The sequence below is a fragment of the Heterodontus francisci genome, chromosome 2 (genome assembly GCF_036365525.1).
Source record: "Heterodontus francisci isolate sHetFra1 chromosome 2, sHetFra1.hap1, whole genome shotgun sequence".
Lineage (NCBI taxonomy): Eukaryota > Metazoa > Chordata > Chondrichthyes > Heterodontiformes > Heterodontidae > Heterodontus > Heterodontus francisci.
Genome location: NC_090372.1, coordinates 193,197,561 through 193,215,581, shown reverse-complemented (window position 1 = coordinate 193,215,581; position 18,021 = coordinate 193,197,561). Strand labels below are relative to the sequence as shown.

The 18,021-nt window shown below is 44.9% G+C and overlaps 1 protein-coding gene across 2 annotated transcripts in view; it reads right to left on the bottom strand.

Annotated features, from left to right (window-relative positions):
- Window positions 1-13,990: 13,990 nt before the first annotated feature.
- Window positions 13,991-18,021, bottom strand: part of vipr2 (vasoactive intestinal peptide receptor 2) — a 168,542-nt gene continuing 164,511 nt past the window's right edge. For both annotated transcript variants that reach the window (XM_068014986.1, XM_068014987.1), the window contains one exon: window positions 13,991-16,451. In XM_068014986.1, the coding sequence (XP_067871087.1) occupies window positions 16,293-16,451 (159 nt within the window). In that variant the 3' untranslated portion in view covers window positions 13,991-16,292. The remainder of the gene's footprint in view (window positions 16,452-18,021) is intronic.

Genomic DNA, 18,021 nt, shown 5'->3' with positions numbered 1-18,021 from the left:
GAGTACACAATGCAATTGCATTTTCAAAACACTACAACACTACAACAATCTCCTGTATCTGGTAAGCCAAATGAGCTGATAATGGCAACATATTTCCTACTGGATGTGGGCCCACGGGACAGAAATACCTATTATTTAGCACAAATTGGCAATGTCATTCACAAAATCATAAGGCTGTCTGGTATGGGAGGTGGAAAACCTCACATTTCTGCAGTAGAGGATGTAAATATTTAAACGAGATTCTGAAGCATGAAAGGGAAAATATTACATTCTCCTTCCTGTGTGTTTCGCAGCGACAGTACAACAGTAACTGTGCCGGTAGCTATAGAAAGTAAACAATTTATCAGCCAGTCTTTTCATTTGTAGAATAAAATGGCTAAGGTCTATCGTGTATATCGTGTAGGATATAGCAAGGCTGAAAAAGAGTGGGTTAGGAAAGTAGGTAAAGTGAGTTGTAGCAGTTAGGTGATATGATATCAGCTTGGGCCTTCTAGGAGAAAGAGCAGACTGCAAGGGCTCCACATTTTTGATGTCCTACCCATTAACGATCATTAATTACTTTTAGTCTCCAAATCTGTTAGAAAATGTCCTTTAGGATAACCTCAATGACAGTGGGTGCTCAGCCGCATTCGCATAGCGACCAATGGAAGTCATCGCCACAGTTCCTGAGGATACAATGTCAGGACAATAGAAATGTCCATCTGAGGAAATATTCAAATAGGTGAATCAAAGCTTAACTGCACTTTAAAAAAAAAGTTACAATTATGCCTTATAAGTCTGCTGTTGAACTTCTTAAATCTATTCTTCTCTCTACCCTTCTCTTCTTTAAGACACTCTGAAAATTGTTCTTATGTTTTGTAACATAGGAGGATTGCGTCGAAACAGCTTAGATCATGTGCTGAAGGCGGTACTGAGATTTAAATCCACAATCATTTATTCTCAGAGGTGAGAATGCTAATAACTGAGCATGGTGGGAGGTGCTGGCCTGTCATTATGGCTACTGCCAGGCTGTGCTGCTGGTCATCACTTTCATCTCTGTGGGTTCAAAGCCCACTCTAGGCCTTGAACACATAATCCAAGCTGACACTGCAGTGCCAAAGGAGTGCCACATTGTGATCATTGTGATGTTAAATGGAGTCACCATTTGTCTTTTCAAGTGGGTGTTAAAGAGACCAATTGAGGCAAGCTGTGGGAAGGGATAACATTGAGGGTTGAATGGCTTTTCCACATTCCAAGATACTTTGGCCCGGATTTTCTGTTTCTGTGGGAATTCCTATGTGTTCATCTAAGTAGTTCTGCTAAACCATTCGGGTTGTACTCGGAGGCGTAATTTTCTGACATGGTGGTGTGAGAGCCTCATCCCCATCAGAAAGATGAGGGGAAGTTTAGTGCCCCAAAACAGGTAGGTTTAGGTTAGGCAAGATGTGAAACTTTTTAAAACCCCAACCAACCCGCCACGGGTCCACCCATTTGTGCTTTTAACGGAGTTAGGACAGTGGTGGGGGAGGTGGGTGACAAATCCGCTCCTGGGAGGTAGGTTGTTGAATTTTAATTGGGCTGAGAGCCTCAGATTTTATTTCATTTTAAAGTTAACCTGGCAGCTAAAGGGAGGCAAGGACTGCTGTGTGGAAGTGGCTTTTCAACATTTCTTGTGGACCAGGTGGCCACCCCCCAAGCTAACCCGCTTTCTCCTTGAGCCATGTAATCAGTCACCCCACCCACCCACCCACCCAACCCCCGTCCCCCACGGCCCCCTCCCGTGATCAGACACCTCCGCCCCCACGGACACTGACTCGCCCGCCACCCCTCCAATACAATCAGATCCTCCTTCACTGATCCTACCCCGCCAAGCCCCATCCCTGCTTCAATCTGTCTCCAACCTCCCCGCAATCGCAACCTAACCCCTACATGCCACCCTGTACCAACTCCTCCCCCCACCCCATCCCTTCCGTGACCTTTACTATCACTTTCAGAGAAACTTCGACTTTCGGGTCCTGACCCTGAACTCCCCCATTGCCCTACTCCCCTCCCCCAGAATGGAAACCCTGCTCCAGTAAATATTGGGGCCAGTATGAACAGAAAGTGTGGCCAAAAACTTAACGTGATCAGAAAATCATGCATAATACATGCCTGAATTCCCAATATGCGTGTCCGCTGGGTGAGACGCCTTGCCAGCAGTGCCCAGTTGAAACATTATCATCTAATGTCATTTCTAAATCAGAATTAGTGAGACAAAAAAAAAATCACATCTATTTTTCACCAGTCTTTGGAGTAAGTCCACTTGGAAAATATTTTAAAATATTTTTTGCATCTTGCTTGCTCACGAAGCTTTCCTAATTCCTTTAGCTGAAAGGCTTATAAACTCGGACCATTCACCTCTCCCTATAAACACTCAATTTCTGCTGTATTTGACTGGCAGTGGGCACAATTTAAATGGCCAAAAACCTATGAACGTTGGTACAATGAGATACACAGCTATGATTTATAGAGAACCCCTACTCTTGTGACTCAGTACCATCAATCTGTGTGTGTTTGCATAGTGCAATTGGATGCATATCCGACAAGAGAGAGGATTGAAGGAAATAGTCAGTAAGCAGGTTAGCGGAAATGGAGAGTGTACAAAGCAGATTCACTAGGCTGATACCAGGGCTTAAAGGATTAGTTTATGAACGCAGGTTGCTGAACCTTGGTTTGTATTCTTTTGAGTTTAGAAGGTTGAGAGGTGATCTAATCAAGCCGTTTAAAATGATTCATGGATTTGTTAGAGTAGGTACAGAAAAGCTATTTCCTCTGATGGGGTGGAGCAGGCTCAGAGAGCTAAATGGCCTAGTCCGGCTCCTATTTCTTATGTTCTAATGTAAGAACAAAGAACAAAGAAGAAAGAAAATTACAGCACAGGAACAGGCCCTTCAGCCCTCCAAGCCTGCGCCGATCCAGATCCTCTATCTAAACATGTCGCCTATTTTCTAAGGGTCTGTATCTCTTTGCTTCTTGCCCATTCATGTATCTGTCTAGATACATCTTAAAAGACGCTATCGTGCCCGCGTCTACCACCTCCGCTGGCAACGCGTTCCAGGCACCCACCACCCTCTGCGTAAAGAACTTTCCACGCATATCCCCCCTAAACTTTTCCCCTCTCACTAACCTGACACCAAGCCACATAAGGAGGTATTAGGATAGGTGACCAAAAATTTGGTCAAAAAGGTACATTTTAAGGAACGTCTTAAAAGAGGAGAGCGAGGTAAAGAGGTTTAGGGAGGGAATTACTCAACTTAGAACTTAGGAAGCTGAAGGCACAGCCATAATGCTGGAGTGATGAAAATCGGGGCTGTACAAGAGGCCAGAATTAGAGGAGTGCGAGAGATCTTGCAGGGTTGTAGGTCTGGCGAAGGTCACAGAGATAGGGAGGTGCTGATATGATTAGTGCCAAATCTGCAGCAGTTTTGTGCTGTGGGCTTGTACTCACTAGAAACAAAGTTGAGACCATCCTATTTCCTGTAAGGATCCTTATAGCCAACAGACAGAAAAGACGTTAATCCGAGAACTTTATTAAGAACACAGAGGTCACCATTCACTTGACAAACAATCAAAATGCTGCAAATATGAAAACAATAAAACACAGCTTAGAAAAATAAATGGACAACACAGCAAATTAAAATGCAGTTTCCATTCATAAACAAAACTCTTTACATCATTGTCTGTACATTTTATGCCAACAATAATAATTTACACCAGATGACAGTTTAATAAAAGCTTTGGATACAACACATTGAAGTTTACTGTATATATGACACCTGCGCTCCATTTTATTCTAAGAACATTGCAGTAAGACCATTCATTTATTTTGTTTATGGTTATATATCAGTAAGGCAACCAAGATCACAAAGGTTAGCTATCTCTGTACAATATACAAATGCCACACAGGTGTTTTTTTAGACCAAATATTCTTTTCCTGCTTCAGTAAAAATGAAGTTCCAGCATCAAGTTATTTTACTTTGAACAAGCTCATTATTTACAAGGAATTGTATGTGAGACACCTGTAATTCAGTTTTCACGAGTTCTAATTACACGTTCCACAAGTTAGTTCAGTAAAAGTCTCCTTGTGCATGAATAAACTCTTAAAAATAGTTTTCCAGGAAGCAGCCTTAATGTGTTCTCGTCTCATTTTCAGAAATAGATGGGCTGGCTGAAAATGTTTCATGGAGTTCAAGAACTTCTCAGTAAAACAGTACCATCATTTCAAAATCCAATCTCTTGCTGGCATATCCTTGGAATGGAATGGCAGGGGTAGCCATTGCAGATAATGCTTGTTCATATATGAGGAAAAAAATGCAATTACACAAAAGAAAGCACTTCATCGATCATTATTTAGTTCTTACATAGGGAATAGATAGTAATTGTGTTTTAGCAAAAGCCATAAAGAATTCCCAGCTTGGTGCAATGGTGATGTGGTACAATGTTACAGTTAGGGTTTGGCAGGGTAGCTGCTGAGAGGTTGTATGCCCTGCCTGGGGAGTCTGGAACTAGGGATCACAGACTCAGGATAAGGGGTCAGCTATCTAGGACTGAGATGAGGAGAAATTTCTTCACTCGGAGGCTTGTGAATCTTTGGAATTCTCTACCCCAGAGGGCTGTGGAAGCTTAGTCATTGAGTATGTTCAAGACTGAGATCGATAGATTTCTGGACACAAAGGGAATTAAGGGATATGCGAATGGGGGGAAAGTGGAGTTGAGGTTAAAGATCAGCCAGGATCTTATTGAATGGCAGAGCTTGAGGAGCTGAATGACCTCCTCCTGCTCCTATTTCTTATGGCCATATGATAGTTTGGCAGAGAAACTATTAGTATCATGGTGTTCTGATGCAGTGGTCGTTTGGCATCTGTATATTTTGGTATAATGATAGTTGATGTAGTGGTAATTGGGTATAATGACATTCAGTACACTGGTGATTTAGATATGGAAACAGTTTGGTATAGACGCAGTGTGCTACAAGACAGTGGCAGGCTGATGCTTTGGGAACTTGTTAAAATGCTGATTTGGTACAGCTGGATTTTGGCACAATGACAGCTTGCTACAAAGACAAGTTGATATAATGCAGTTTGGTACATTGATGCTTCAGTACAGTGGTGGTTTGGTCCAGTGATAATCTGACACTAGAAGAGTTGGTGTAGAGACAGTTTGATACAATGATGGTTTGATACGAAACATGTGACACGGTGGTGGTTTGGTACAGAGACAATTTATTGCAGTGGTAGTTGCGTAGCGGGACAGTGGTGACAATTTTGTCCCTATGTAACCAAGCTCATTGAAACTGATCCTGTCCTGATTTGGTAATTATGCCATTACTGTCTTCCACTCACTGTTACCAATGTAAGTCTCATTACAGATTGAATTAAAAAAAAGTTATTGATCATCAGCCATGAGCTAAGGAAAGCTTATTTGTTATGGGTTGAATTATCACATTTATATACGAGGGTGGGGTAAAGCTGAATGATCTCATGAATATGTGGGGGGGGGGTGGTGTCGGGTGGAAAAGTTGCATCTTCCCATTGATATACAGGGAGACAGATGGATTATATTTCTATCCTTCACTGATGCCCATGTCTCACGCACTGATACCTGAACCTGGAATTTCTGCAGTTGTTCCGCTGACCTGTGGCTATAACTCCAGCAGAAGATTGGCAGAAGACACAGGTGGATAAAAATAGCCACTTACGACGTTTCTCGACAGAATTTGCCAAAATTCCACGGAAGATACGATGAGGGATCGGGAGAACGCATAAGAATTCTCCCCTTACTATTTCCTGGGGAATAATGGAATAGACACAACTGGGTGTGGGCTACATTGGATAGCCCCTGAAAATGGTGACGGGAATTGTAATGTTCGATTAACCATTCACAACCACTGGCAATGCAGTCCTTTCTCTGCTCTTAGGTTGCAGTTGTGGCTGCAGTACATGGTGGATTTCAGTGAAGATGCCTTTACTGAAGCACAGATGCCACACACGTTGATCCTCATGAGTTTAAGGTAGAACACCCTGGGCGGGGAGAGCCTCCTGCTGAGACCCCTCCTTCCCTTGCTCCTCCTCCCTCTCCTAGCAGCTTGCTCTGCTTTGTGTGGCTTCTGTTCATTCTTCACACCATACTATATTCCCAGGAGAATGGCTACTCATGTATCTACATCTGGGAGCAACTGGTTTGTGCAGAAACCTTGAAGTCACCAAAAACACTTGAGTACCTGCCACACCACTCCCTGTGGACTTTTGCAGCTTTAAGTAATTGCAGAAAGTGCTAAACAATAGTGGAATCGAAGCAACAGCCAGAAAAATTCAACCAGCAACTAACCTGTAAACAGTTGATGATCTCTTTAGATAGTGCTGGTGGGTGGTAATGGGGGGCTGGGAGGCCTTCCTGCAGCAGAATGCATGTTCAGCTGTGTGAGGTTCAGACAGGACATTAGCTGGAGTGCTGAGTTCCAAAAATGGCACCGCTGGCATCTTGATGCCATGATCTGCCTGCTTTGCATATCTGTGATGGTTGTGCTGACACCCTCAATGTATCGCATCAGATGCGACTTGCCGCAAAATTGTACGCACACTGTGGATGCCATTTTTGTCCCTAAATGCCATCCCTATTGACCAAGCAACGTAGAAAATTTTTGAACTGTGTTTTCTTTGAAACTAAGGGCATGATGCGATGCTGCCCTTGGTGATGGGAAAGGAGGAGGAGGGGGAAACAAAATGGCAGGGTGTGCCATGCCTGACATCGCCCGGGCATCCTTCCATTTTGTTCAGGGCGGGGAAGGCTGTCCAGGTCAGTTGAGGCCCTTAAGTGGCCAATTCCTGCCTCCACATCAATTTTATTGAAGGCGAAGGGGCTTGCCACTGTGGAGAGACACCAGCAGATAAAGCCTAGCAGCTTCCTAGCAAAGTCGGGGGAGGACCCTCCTTTGGGGACATTCCAGGGCCCCCTGAGGAACCCCAGTGTTGATGGCTTCCCCCTGGAAGATCCCTTCACCCTTACTAACACCCATCTGCCCATCACCCATTCAGGCAGACCCCGGCACATCTGGCCCCACTTACCTCTCCCAGGTTTTCCTTTTGTAAATTTTTTTCACGGGATATGAGCATCGCTGGCTAAGCCAGCATTTATTGCCCATCCCTAATTTCCCTTGAGAAGGTGGTCTCACCCTCCAGTCTTCTGCTCTGTGGGGCCTCCTGCAGTATCAGCAGTGGCCACTGCTCCCGATTGGCCAGCAACTCTGGAGGCAGGAGTTCATCCATTAAAGGGATGGCATTCCCGACAGCAGGCAGTGAATTGACTGCTCACCATGTGATAACAACAGGGGTCTGACGGAGGACCGAGGCGGGGCCATCCTCTCGCCTTCCTGTCCACCATTAAGACCTCGGTTGCTGGAATAAAATCCAGCTCTAGGACTTGATAGTGCCTGGTTTCCAAATTCATGTACCTAAGAATTCAATTAGTTACGTGTAAAGTTAATGAATGATCACAACTAGAGCATATCAAAGATCCTCACCAAATCCTTCCAGTGACAATAAACTAGTGCCAATTTTAGCTTTAATATATTTGGTGCTGTTATTTGTTCGCTGTCCTTAGAAAGTATTGCCAGATACTACAGGCTGGATTTTCAAAACCCAATGCCTGGATGATTTCCGGGTCCTGATCCTGCGCCTCAACTGCGTTGTCAAAGCGACGCGATCTTCAAATGGCAACGCCCCAATTGGGGAGGAGGTGAGCTCAGCGTCCAGTTAGTGACGCCAGGTGTCTGCAGGAGGTGGCAGCTGCCAGACTGGCACCCGAGGCAAAGGCAAGCGACAGCCATGATGTGGCCTGGTGCTGCCGCTGCCTTGATGAGTCGAGCATGAAGCTCTGCCGAGGGCCAGCAGAATCAACAGCTGAGGCAGTGGCTCCGTAATAAAAAACAATGTTCTGTACTGGGCCCAGTGCAAGATCCCTGTGGGGCGAAAGCCTGCTGCGAGCCCGAAAGCTGTGAACTATTGGCCCCCCCCGCACCCCCCCCCACCAAACACGTCGGGCTGGCCGGATTCTTCTTTGAAAATTATGGTGCGGAACGCCCCCGTCGACCTACACCCCCTTAACGAGCTCCTAAAGGAGCATAATGGCTCCTTAATTGAAGGCGAGGGGCTTCCCCAGTCCCTTCCACCCTGCCCTCATGTTAAAAACTGCGGACTGTCCGGGAGGTGTTGGATTCCAGAGATTTTTAAATTGTGTCTGCACCAGCCTCTGACCCCATGGCCCTTTCAAAATCTGGCCCTACAGGAGCCAGATCATTGCTGACTATGAGACTGATCTATTCCTTACAGGGAGCTGCAATTAGGACAAATTCATTTCTTTGGCTTAATTATCTCACCTTGAAGTTGCTGCATGGCAGGTTGTTTATTCACTACTGTAAATACTTACAAGAAACTTTTTAATGTTGTGGGGGCACAGTTATTGACTTGGCTTATCAAGGCCAATAGGATATCTGTAATATGTCTAACCTGGACCTTGTAGTTATTCAGCCAGCATAAATTGTTTAGAAGCTATGAGAGATTTAATTCCAATTCTTTTCTTCCCACATTTTTCAGTTACAATCAAAGCAGCAGTTCAATTTCAATGATGCAGAGGCTGGATTTCAATGACATGCTGGCTGGATTTTAATGGCATAAAAATGGATTTCAATTGTGCATTGGCTAGATTTCAATGATGTGAAGGCTGTGTTTCAGTGGTGAAGAAGTTGCGTTTCAATGGTGTGAAGGTTAGGTTTCATTATTGTCGAGTCTAGGGCTGGAATTTAATGTGGCCCCCGGGAGTGGGCTGGGAGGCGGAGGGGGTGTAAAATTGAGTGGGCGACAGGTGGCGCCATTCCTGTTGCCTTCCTGCCCCTGCTGCTATTTTACCAGTGGTGGGGGAGGTGGCAAATGTCCCGCCCATCCCAGTCCAATTGAGGCCCTTAAGTGGCCAATTAATTGCCACAAGGACCTCGTCCCATCGTCGCTGGTATCTTACCAGCGGCGGATGAGCACTTCGCCACTTGAGGAGGCTGTCCAGTAAAACCTGGCATCCTCCTTGTGGGCAGGGTGGGGGCCCTCCAGACCAGGCACCCTGTGCCCCATGGAAGGCCACCCTAGCAACATGGACCGCCCCCGCAAAAACGACCTCCCCTGCCCTGCAGTCTGACCCCCTATCCCCCTCGCTGGGGCCCAGCCGATTGTCCCTGGTGAGGCCTGAATCTCACTTACCTCTTTGAAGGTCAACATCCATGTTCCTCTTCTCGCTGGTTGCAGTCCCAGCAGTGGCCACCGCTCCCAGTGGCACTTCTGGGACTGAGGAGCTGCCAACCCTTTGATTGGCCAGCAGCTCTTGGAGCTGGCACATTCCTGCCTCAGAGGAGTGAAAGTCCTGACTAAGGTCTACTAAGAGCTTGAGCCATGCATATTAGCTGCGAGGCTTCCAGGCTTGGTGGAGGCAGGCTTTCTCTTGACTTTTTTAGCCTCTGGGCAGCGCAACTGCCCCAATGCAAAATTCCAACCCAGATTTCACCGGTTTAGAAGTTGTGTTTCAACGGTTTAGCAACCAAAGCTTCTTTAGAAACACCTCCCAAACTGGTGATGTCCGCCACCTAGAAGGACAAGGGCAGCAGGTACATGGGAACACCATCACCTCCAAGTTCACCTTCAAGTCATGTACTGTCTTGACTTGGCATTGTAGCACTGTTCCTTCGTAATTACTGGGTTAAAATCCTGAAACTCCCTACCTAACAGCATTGTTGGAGTCCCTCCAAGAGGAGGGCCCATCGCCACATTCTCAACAGCAAATAGAGATGAACAATAAATGCCAGCAATGACCATATCCTGAGAATGAATAAAATAATAGTTTCAGTGGTGTGCACATTGGGCTACAATGGTGTGGAAGTTGCGTTCCTAGGCGTGAAAATTGGGTTCCAATGGCGTGAAAGTTGAGTTTCACTGATGTAGAAGTTGTGTTTCAAAGATGTGAAAGTTGGGTTTCAATGGTATGTTGGTGTGGAAGCTGAGTTTTTATTGTGGAAAAACAAATGTGTCTCTCTCAGCTTTTTAAAAGACTTGCTTTGCAATAGTTTCCACATTACCAAACTAACACGAAGCCTCCTTTGTGCAAGATTACTCTCAAACTAAATCTGTTTTGGCTTCAGTTACACCAAATAAACACTGTGTATTGTTGGGAGGCTAAAACCTCTTTTTGGGGTGCTGAATGAGTGGCTGGAACTGACCTGTTAGGTTTATGAAGAAGTGTAAAGGAACATAAAATCTGGTATTACTTGTTCTTCTGAGTGAAAATATTTACCGGGTAATGATCCTTTGAGGTATTATTTGCAATCAGATTTGTTTTTCTCTATTTGCCTATTAATGTGTAACATTCAGTGCAGGGTCTTGACCAGGACATTGGTGAAATGAAATAGACGACCGAAATGCAGTGGGACCGGCTCGGTGATTTTACCAGAGGTGGCCTCCTAATTGGCTGCCTCTGGGCCCACTGTCCAATTCTGAATCTTTAGCTCTAAAGCCTCAGCAGTGCACTGGGAGAGGTGGACACTGCTGAGGCAGGTTGGAAACTTCGGGGGCTGCCACAAGGTGAATAAATTAAAAATAGAAAATTCAAGGGCTCAAGGGTCAGAGGGGAAACCCCTCTGAGGGGATTGTTGGGGCTGTGAGGGCAGCCTTCCCTGCTGTAACCCTCTCTTGGGGCCATGAAGCCTCAGGCTGTGATGGCTGCTTCCTGCACCCCCCCGCCCCCCCACAACCAACCACTTGCCAGGCTGCTGTTGGAGGCCACCTCCTTAAAGCTGGCGACCTCCCACGTGGTGGGGGGGGCTGCTCTGCCACTGGCAAAATGCCTGCTACCCCACTTAATGATCCCAATTTGGCGCCCTAAGTGCTTCAATTGGGTGCCCGCCTCCGTTCAGCAGCAGCCAATGGGCACGGAGCCCGCTCCTGAGAAACCTCCCCGGCAGGGACTGCATTGGGGAGATGTCACAACGTGGCTCCCCAGCATTTTAGCGCCCACCCCCCTTCCCTCCCCCCCCACCCCAGCCTGGTAAAATTCAGGCTGTTTCCCTCTCCACATATTGCTGCCTGACCTGCTACATACTCCAGGGATGAATTATATTCTTGCTTTATACTGCACAAGGCAATCACTAGCATGATTTTGGAGCAGATCACTGTCTAAGAAAAGGACTTGTTGTGAAACTAGGGCCAAGAAATGACTAACATTGGCTTAGTGACATTTCCTTGTATAATAATTTTACAAAGACATTACCCTATTAGGGGTTACTTTGTTAGGCATCGATAGTTACAAACAGTAACTTCTTGTCTGGAGTCCATAAATTTGCTCTCTGATCTATAAAATAAATCAGCATTGTTTCAGTCTCCCTGGAGGTTGAAATGTGCCTCCTGACTGTATTTCTCCAAGCAGCGCATCAGACCAGTGTAACCTGGAGAGTTTTCTGGATAGTGGAACTCTTCTAAACCTTGAGAGTTCAAATTCTAATGTGCAAGATGGAAGCAACACTTAGTGACTGAAAATTATTTTTCACACAAAGGGACATCAATGCAGGGATCATCTTCCAGGTACAGTCATGGAGGCAGAAATTGAAGCACCACATGCTGTAATTAGGGGCACTATGGCTCTTCCTGGGTTCTTTCTGGGCGGATGAGCTACTAACAACATATCCTCGCCATCACCAAGCCTACCTACTTCCACCTCCTTGACATTGGCTGCCACCACCCCTGCCTCAGCTCATCTTCTGCTCAAACTTTCATCCATGCCTTTGTTAACTCTGGACTCCAATTCCAACGCTGTCCTAGCTGGCCTATCATCTTGCACCCTTCATAAACCTGAGCTCATCCAAAACTCTGCTGCCCGTATCCTAACTTGCACCAAGTCCCGTTTGCCCAACAACCCTGTGCTCACTGACATAAATTGGATCCCTGTCCAGCAAAATTCTCTAAATCTCCCCTCCCCCTCTCTCTGTAACCTCCTCCAGTCCCATGAGAACTCTGCACTCTTCCAATTCTGACCTCTTATGCAGTCCTGATTTTAATCATTCCGCCATGGCTGTCTGTGCCTTCAGCTGCCTAGGCCATAGCTCTGGAATTCACTCACTCTTCACCTCTCTACCTCACTTTCCTCCTTTAAGACATTCCTTAAAACCTACCTTTCTGACCAAACTTTTGGTCATCTGACCTCATATCTACTTATGTAGTTTGGTGTCAAATTTTGTTTGATAACGCTCCTGTGAAGCACCTTGGGGCATTTTACTACATTAAAGGTGCTATATAAATGCAAGTTGTTGTAGTTCTTTCTGGATAGATGAGCTATGAAGGACTGAATGGCTTTCTTCTTCTGTATCTCTCTTCTAAATCATCATGTGTTGGGGGAGTGGGGCTGGAGAGACCTGTCGAGGGCCGGAAAGGTGGATTGATGCCCAGAAAGCTGGATTGGGAGTTGGAAAGATCGGGACATTAGGGAGTGCCCAGAAAGAGCTGTCGGGGGCTGGACAGGTGGATTGGAGAGATCGTAGGGGTCCAATCATGGGGGGAGTGAGGGACAAAGCAATCATGGGGAAGTTAGCAAGTTTGCTTGGGTGGGCGGCAGTGATTTGGGGGGGGCGGGGTCAGTGTGGTGGGGGAAGCACTCCAGCTCCTTCTGGCCAACAACCAGTGCTGGAAATACTCAGCAGCTCAGGCAGCATCTGCGGAGAGAGAAGCAGAGTTAACGTTTCAGAACTGATGAAAGGTCACAGACCTGAAACGTTAGGCTTCTCTCTCCACAGATGCTGCCTGACTTGCTGAGTATTTCCAGCACTTTCTGTTTTTATTTCAGATTTCCAGCATCTGCAGTATTTTGCTTTTACTAACCAGTGCTCGGAAAGCTCTTAACCTTTGGATCCATCCCCTCTCACTTCCCTTCAGCTGCCAAGTGACCCAAGCCCTGGGAAACCCGACATGTAGCTTGTTAAATCTGAAACATAACTAAAATTGGAGGCACGCAGCTTCTAAAAAATATTTAATTTCTGGGAGCACATTCGTTGCTTGCTACCCATACACACGCTCCCCCCAACCCATCTCTGCAGAAACTAGAAATGGACAGATTGGGGTTGGGTTTCCCATTTTAAAATCTTGAACCTCCTCCCTGTCCCTCCCCCGCCAGTTCTGAGGATTTAAAATTACCCGGATAGATTCATGTAAGTAGACTCAATCATCTTTCGATGAATCTGTTGTTCCTGTATTTTAACATTTAAATTGAACGAAGCAATCGCAGAATCAATAACTAGAATCTTAACCTTAAGTGACATATCAGGGGAATCAGGCTTCGGATGGCAAAGAATTAGTCAACAACAACTTGTATTTATACAGCGCCTTTGGCCTACAGCTTGGTCAAAGAGGTAGATTTTAAGGAGCGTCTTAAAGGAGGAAAGCCGGGTAGAGAGGCAGAGAGGTGTAGGGAGGAAATTGCAGAGCTTGGGGCCGAGGCTGCTGCCAATGTTGGAATGATTGAAAATCAGGGATGCTCAAGAGGCCGGAATTAAAGGGGTGCAGGGATCTCAGAGGGTCATGGGGCTGGATGAGATCATAGAGAAAGGGAGGGGCGAGGCCATTGAGGAATTTGAAAACAAGGATGAGAACATTAAAATCAAAGCATTGTTCAACAGGGAGCCAATGATGGTCAGTGAGCAGAGAGGTGATAGACGAACAGGACTTGGTGCGAGTTAGGACATGCGCAGCGGAGTTTTGAATGACCTTTCATTTATGCAGGGTAGAATGTGGGAGGCCGTCCGGGACAGTTTTAGAATACTCAAGTTTTGAGGTAACAAAGGTATTGTTGAGGGTATCAGCAGCAGAAGAGCTGAGGCGGGGGGGGGGGGGGGGGGGATCTGGGTGATGTTACAGAGGTGGAAATAGGTGGTCTTAGTGGTGGCGTGGATATGTGGTTGAAAGCTTATTCGGTGTCAAATATGACATCAAAGTTGCAAACAGTCTGGTTCAGCCTCGGACAGCTGCCTGGGAGATGGATAGAACCTGTGGCTAGGGGACGGAGTTTGGAGCAGTAACTGAAGACAATGGTTTCAGTCTTCCCGATATTTAATTGAAGGAAATTTCTGCTCATCTATTATTGAATGTCAAATAGGCAGCCTGATAATTTTGAGACTATGGAGGGGTCAAGAGAGGTGGTGGTGAGATAGTGCTGGATATTGCCAGCGTACATGTGGAAAATGATGTATTTTTGGATGATGTCGCTAAGGTACAGCACGTATATGAGAAATAGGATGGGGCCAAGGATAGATCCGTGGGGGACACCAGAGGTAAAAACGGTTGGCACAAAGATTTTGTGGCTGTTTGTACTTGCAGGTTTTCATCGAGACATCGGACCCAATTTGAAGCTTCCAGATGCTCGTAGCATCATATTGACTCTTTCACTGAAATAAGAAGCATGCTATTTTATTGAAGGATACCGTACTGGAAATTTGCATTTTTTTTCCTGAGTCGTCCAATTATTTGACACAAGCAATATAATTTTTTTGTTAAAAAGCAAAGTGGGAGTTGAGTGCTAGACAAATGGAATTATCAGCTATCTTGTATTAAATGAGTTTAAAGAGAATGAGTAGATTGTAGTTACTGTTAATTCTATACTTCACATACTGATGGTTGGGAAATTTGCATTATTTGCTACCAATCAAGAATAGTTGGTGTTTGTCAATATATTTATTTTGTTAGAACAGCAATTATTACATATAATGGGATAGAAATGCATAGATTATACTTTCACCAACTGGATCATTCCAAGTTGACAAAAAAAGTACTTCATATTTTTTGGTAGAGGGACGGATCTTATATGCATCTGTTATATCTTATACTATTTCCATTGAATGGAGCTGTAAGACTAGGGATTACTGCTTGCAGACTTAGTGGGGCTTTAACCCATTCAAAGTAAATGGACATATGTAATGCCAAGGCCGTAGAGAGGGGGCAGAGGAGATTTACTAAAATGTTAGCAGGGATGTGGGATTTCATTTACAAGAGAGACTACAGAAGCTAGGGTGTTCTCCTCAGGGAAAAGATGATTAAGGGGAGCTTTAATAGAGATGTTCAAAACAATGAGTTACTTTGATAGATTTAACAAGGAGAAACGGTTTCCAATGGCAGCAGAGTCAGTAACAAGAAGGAATAGAATTATGTTAATTGATAAAAGAACCAGAGGAGAAATGAGGAGAATTATTTTTTTTTTTACACAGTGAGTTACGATGATCCGGAATGCACTGGTGGAAACAGATTAAATAGCTTTTGAAAAGGAATTGGATAAGTAGTTGAAGTGGAAAAATTTGCAGAGCTATGGGGAAAGGATTAATTAAAGAGCGGCACAGGCATGGTGGGTTGATTGGCCTCCTGCTGTGCTATGATTCTATGGAAATAGTGGAGAGAGGGATGTCAATCAAATCCACCAAGCAGTTAGACATTGGCTACAGCAATTTCCAGGTTTTAATTGCTTAGTAAGCACTAAAATCCCACTGATCGGCAATTGTAGTTTCTCATTGCCACTTTCTTAGTCACAACACAGCCCCATAGTTCTTTGAGGATGAAATCGCCTACAGAAACAGCAAGTTACTGAATGATTGGAACACAGTTTATCAGACTTGAAATCCTGGAATGTTTAAAAAATGAAAGAAACCTCACGTTTTTAAACCTTGTGATGGAACAGTCCAAGTTGTGACATGGCAGTATTCCAATGAATACTACTGATGGGAATCGGTGAAAGTGGCATTCAAACTTATGAGTGTCCATACATCCTCTGGGACCTCAGATGTCAGGAACTCATAGCAGTCTAGGAATTGGTGACGTGCCTTGTTTTGTCGCAAAGAGTTGAATATGAAATATGGACCATTTTCTATGTGAAAAAGTCCTTAGACATCACAAGGCTTGGTAAATGGATGCTCAAGCAGTCACTTATTATGTGTACAATACTACAGAGATAATTGATTTTCAAGAAATCCTTAAAAAGGCGTACCAACCAAAGATGTCTTGAATGTCTGTATAGTTGAGAAGTTTTAAATGTACACATCCCAAAATGCAAATTTTGAAAATTCTAGAGTTTGGAAAGAAAGCAGCTGCGCCAGATGTTGCCATCAGTTTCTCCTACACCTTCATCACAGAACACAGGTAGGTTGCTTTTTTCCGCTGAACACATGGTACATACATACAAGGCTGCAGGATGCACAGCTCTCGGAACCCCATTTATACCAGGGAGGTTTCCGTCTGCAGGAAGGATTGAGCTCGGGTATTTCTGCGAGAAGAACCATTCCCTGAAATCGAGGTTCTGTGCATGTTGTAATCGGAATTTAAGTGACACCCCAAAATCAGGCTCCGCCATTTCTTTTTCAGTTCAGCTTGAACCTATATTTTAAAAATGAAGAATTTCAATCGCTATAACATGTACTTTAGTCCTAAAAATAAGCACAGCCTTATCTCAATACATTTGTATTCTATCCCTTGTTTTAATTGTTAGTCTTACTCCTAACATTTCCCCGATGAGTTCTGTGTTAACAATAATGATTGGCACACCAATATTTCCTTCAGCTTTAGCAATACTTCATCTGCTTTGTGAATAGTAATTCCAGGAAAAACTCAGTTGCCCTGAGTAGCAAGTTGCAGTATTTCTACCAAGTGATTCTGCCAAGCACAGGTGTATTCACAAAGGTGCAAACGGGACCGATTGTATGTGTTAAAATGTTCTATTTTTAACCATTATCAGAGCTGGAAAATTTCAATTCCACTGATATCAACTTGTAGCTATAGATAGTTCTGGAGTAGGAACAGCAGTCATTCATTCATTGGCTTGTGTCATTGATGCTATCACATTATTCAGGAGAGCTTTTGGCCGGATAGGAATGAGCAATATGTGTAAAATGGTATTGTCACGATCTCTTAATTAGCATCTAGAAATATCAGAAGTTTTACATACTTCAAAAACAGCCTTGCTCCAAAGTCAGCTGTGAGCTCACAGAACAGTACCATTGTGGGAGCAAGGATCAGACAGGGCTCTAGAGGGTTACAAGGTAGTAGTAAGGGCGTGGAATGCCCTGCCTGCAGCAGTAGTAGATTCGCCAACTTTAAGGGCGTTTAAGTGGACATTGGATAGACACATGGATGAAAATGGAATAGTGTAGGTCAGATGGTTTCACAGCTCGGCGCAACATCGAGGGCCGAAGGGCCTGTACTGCGCTGTAATATTCTAATTCTAATTCTAAAGGTAGCCAGGAAGGAACTGAAGAGCTAGAAGGGGACATGAAAAAGTCTTGGCAGGTAGGATTAAGGAAAATCCCAAGGCGTTCTACACTTATGTGAGGAACAAGAGTGAGGGTAGGGCCGATCAGGGATAGTGGAGGGAACTTGTGCCTGGAGTCGGAGGAGGTAGGGGAGGTCCTAAATGAATACTTTGCTTCAGTATTCACTAGTGAGAGGGACCTGGTCGTTTGTGAGGACAGCGTGAAACAGGCTGATATGCTTGAACAGGTTGGTGTTAAGAAGGAGGATGTGCTGGAAATTTTGAAAGACATGAGGACAGATAAGTCCCCGGGGCCAGACGGGATATACCCAAGGTTATTACGGGAAGCAAGGGAATAGATTGCCGCGCCTTTGGCGATGATCTTTGCGTCCTCACTGTCCACTGGAGTAGTACCAGATGATTGGAGGGTGGCAAATGTTATTCCGTTGTTCAAGAAAGGGAATAGGGATAACCCTGGGAATTATAGACCAGTCAGTCTTACGTCGGTACTGGGCAAATTATTGGAGAGGATTCTGAGAGACAGGATTTATGATTATTTGGAAAAGCATAGTTTGATTAGAGACAGTCAGCATGGCTTTGTGAGGGGCAGGTCATGCCTCACAAGCCTTATTGAGTTCTTTGAAGATGTGACAAAACACGTTGATGAAGGAAGAGCAGTGGATGTGGTGTATATGGATT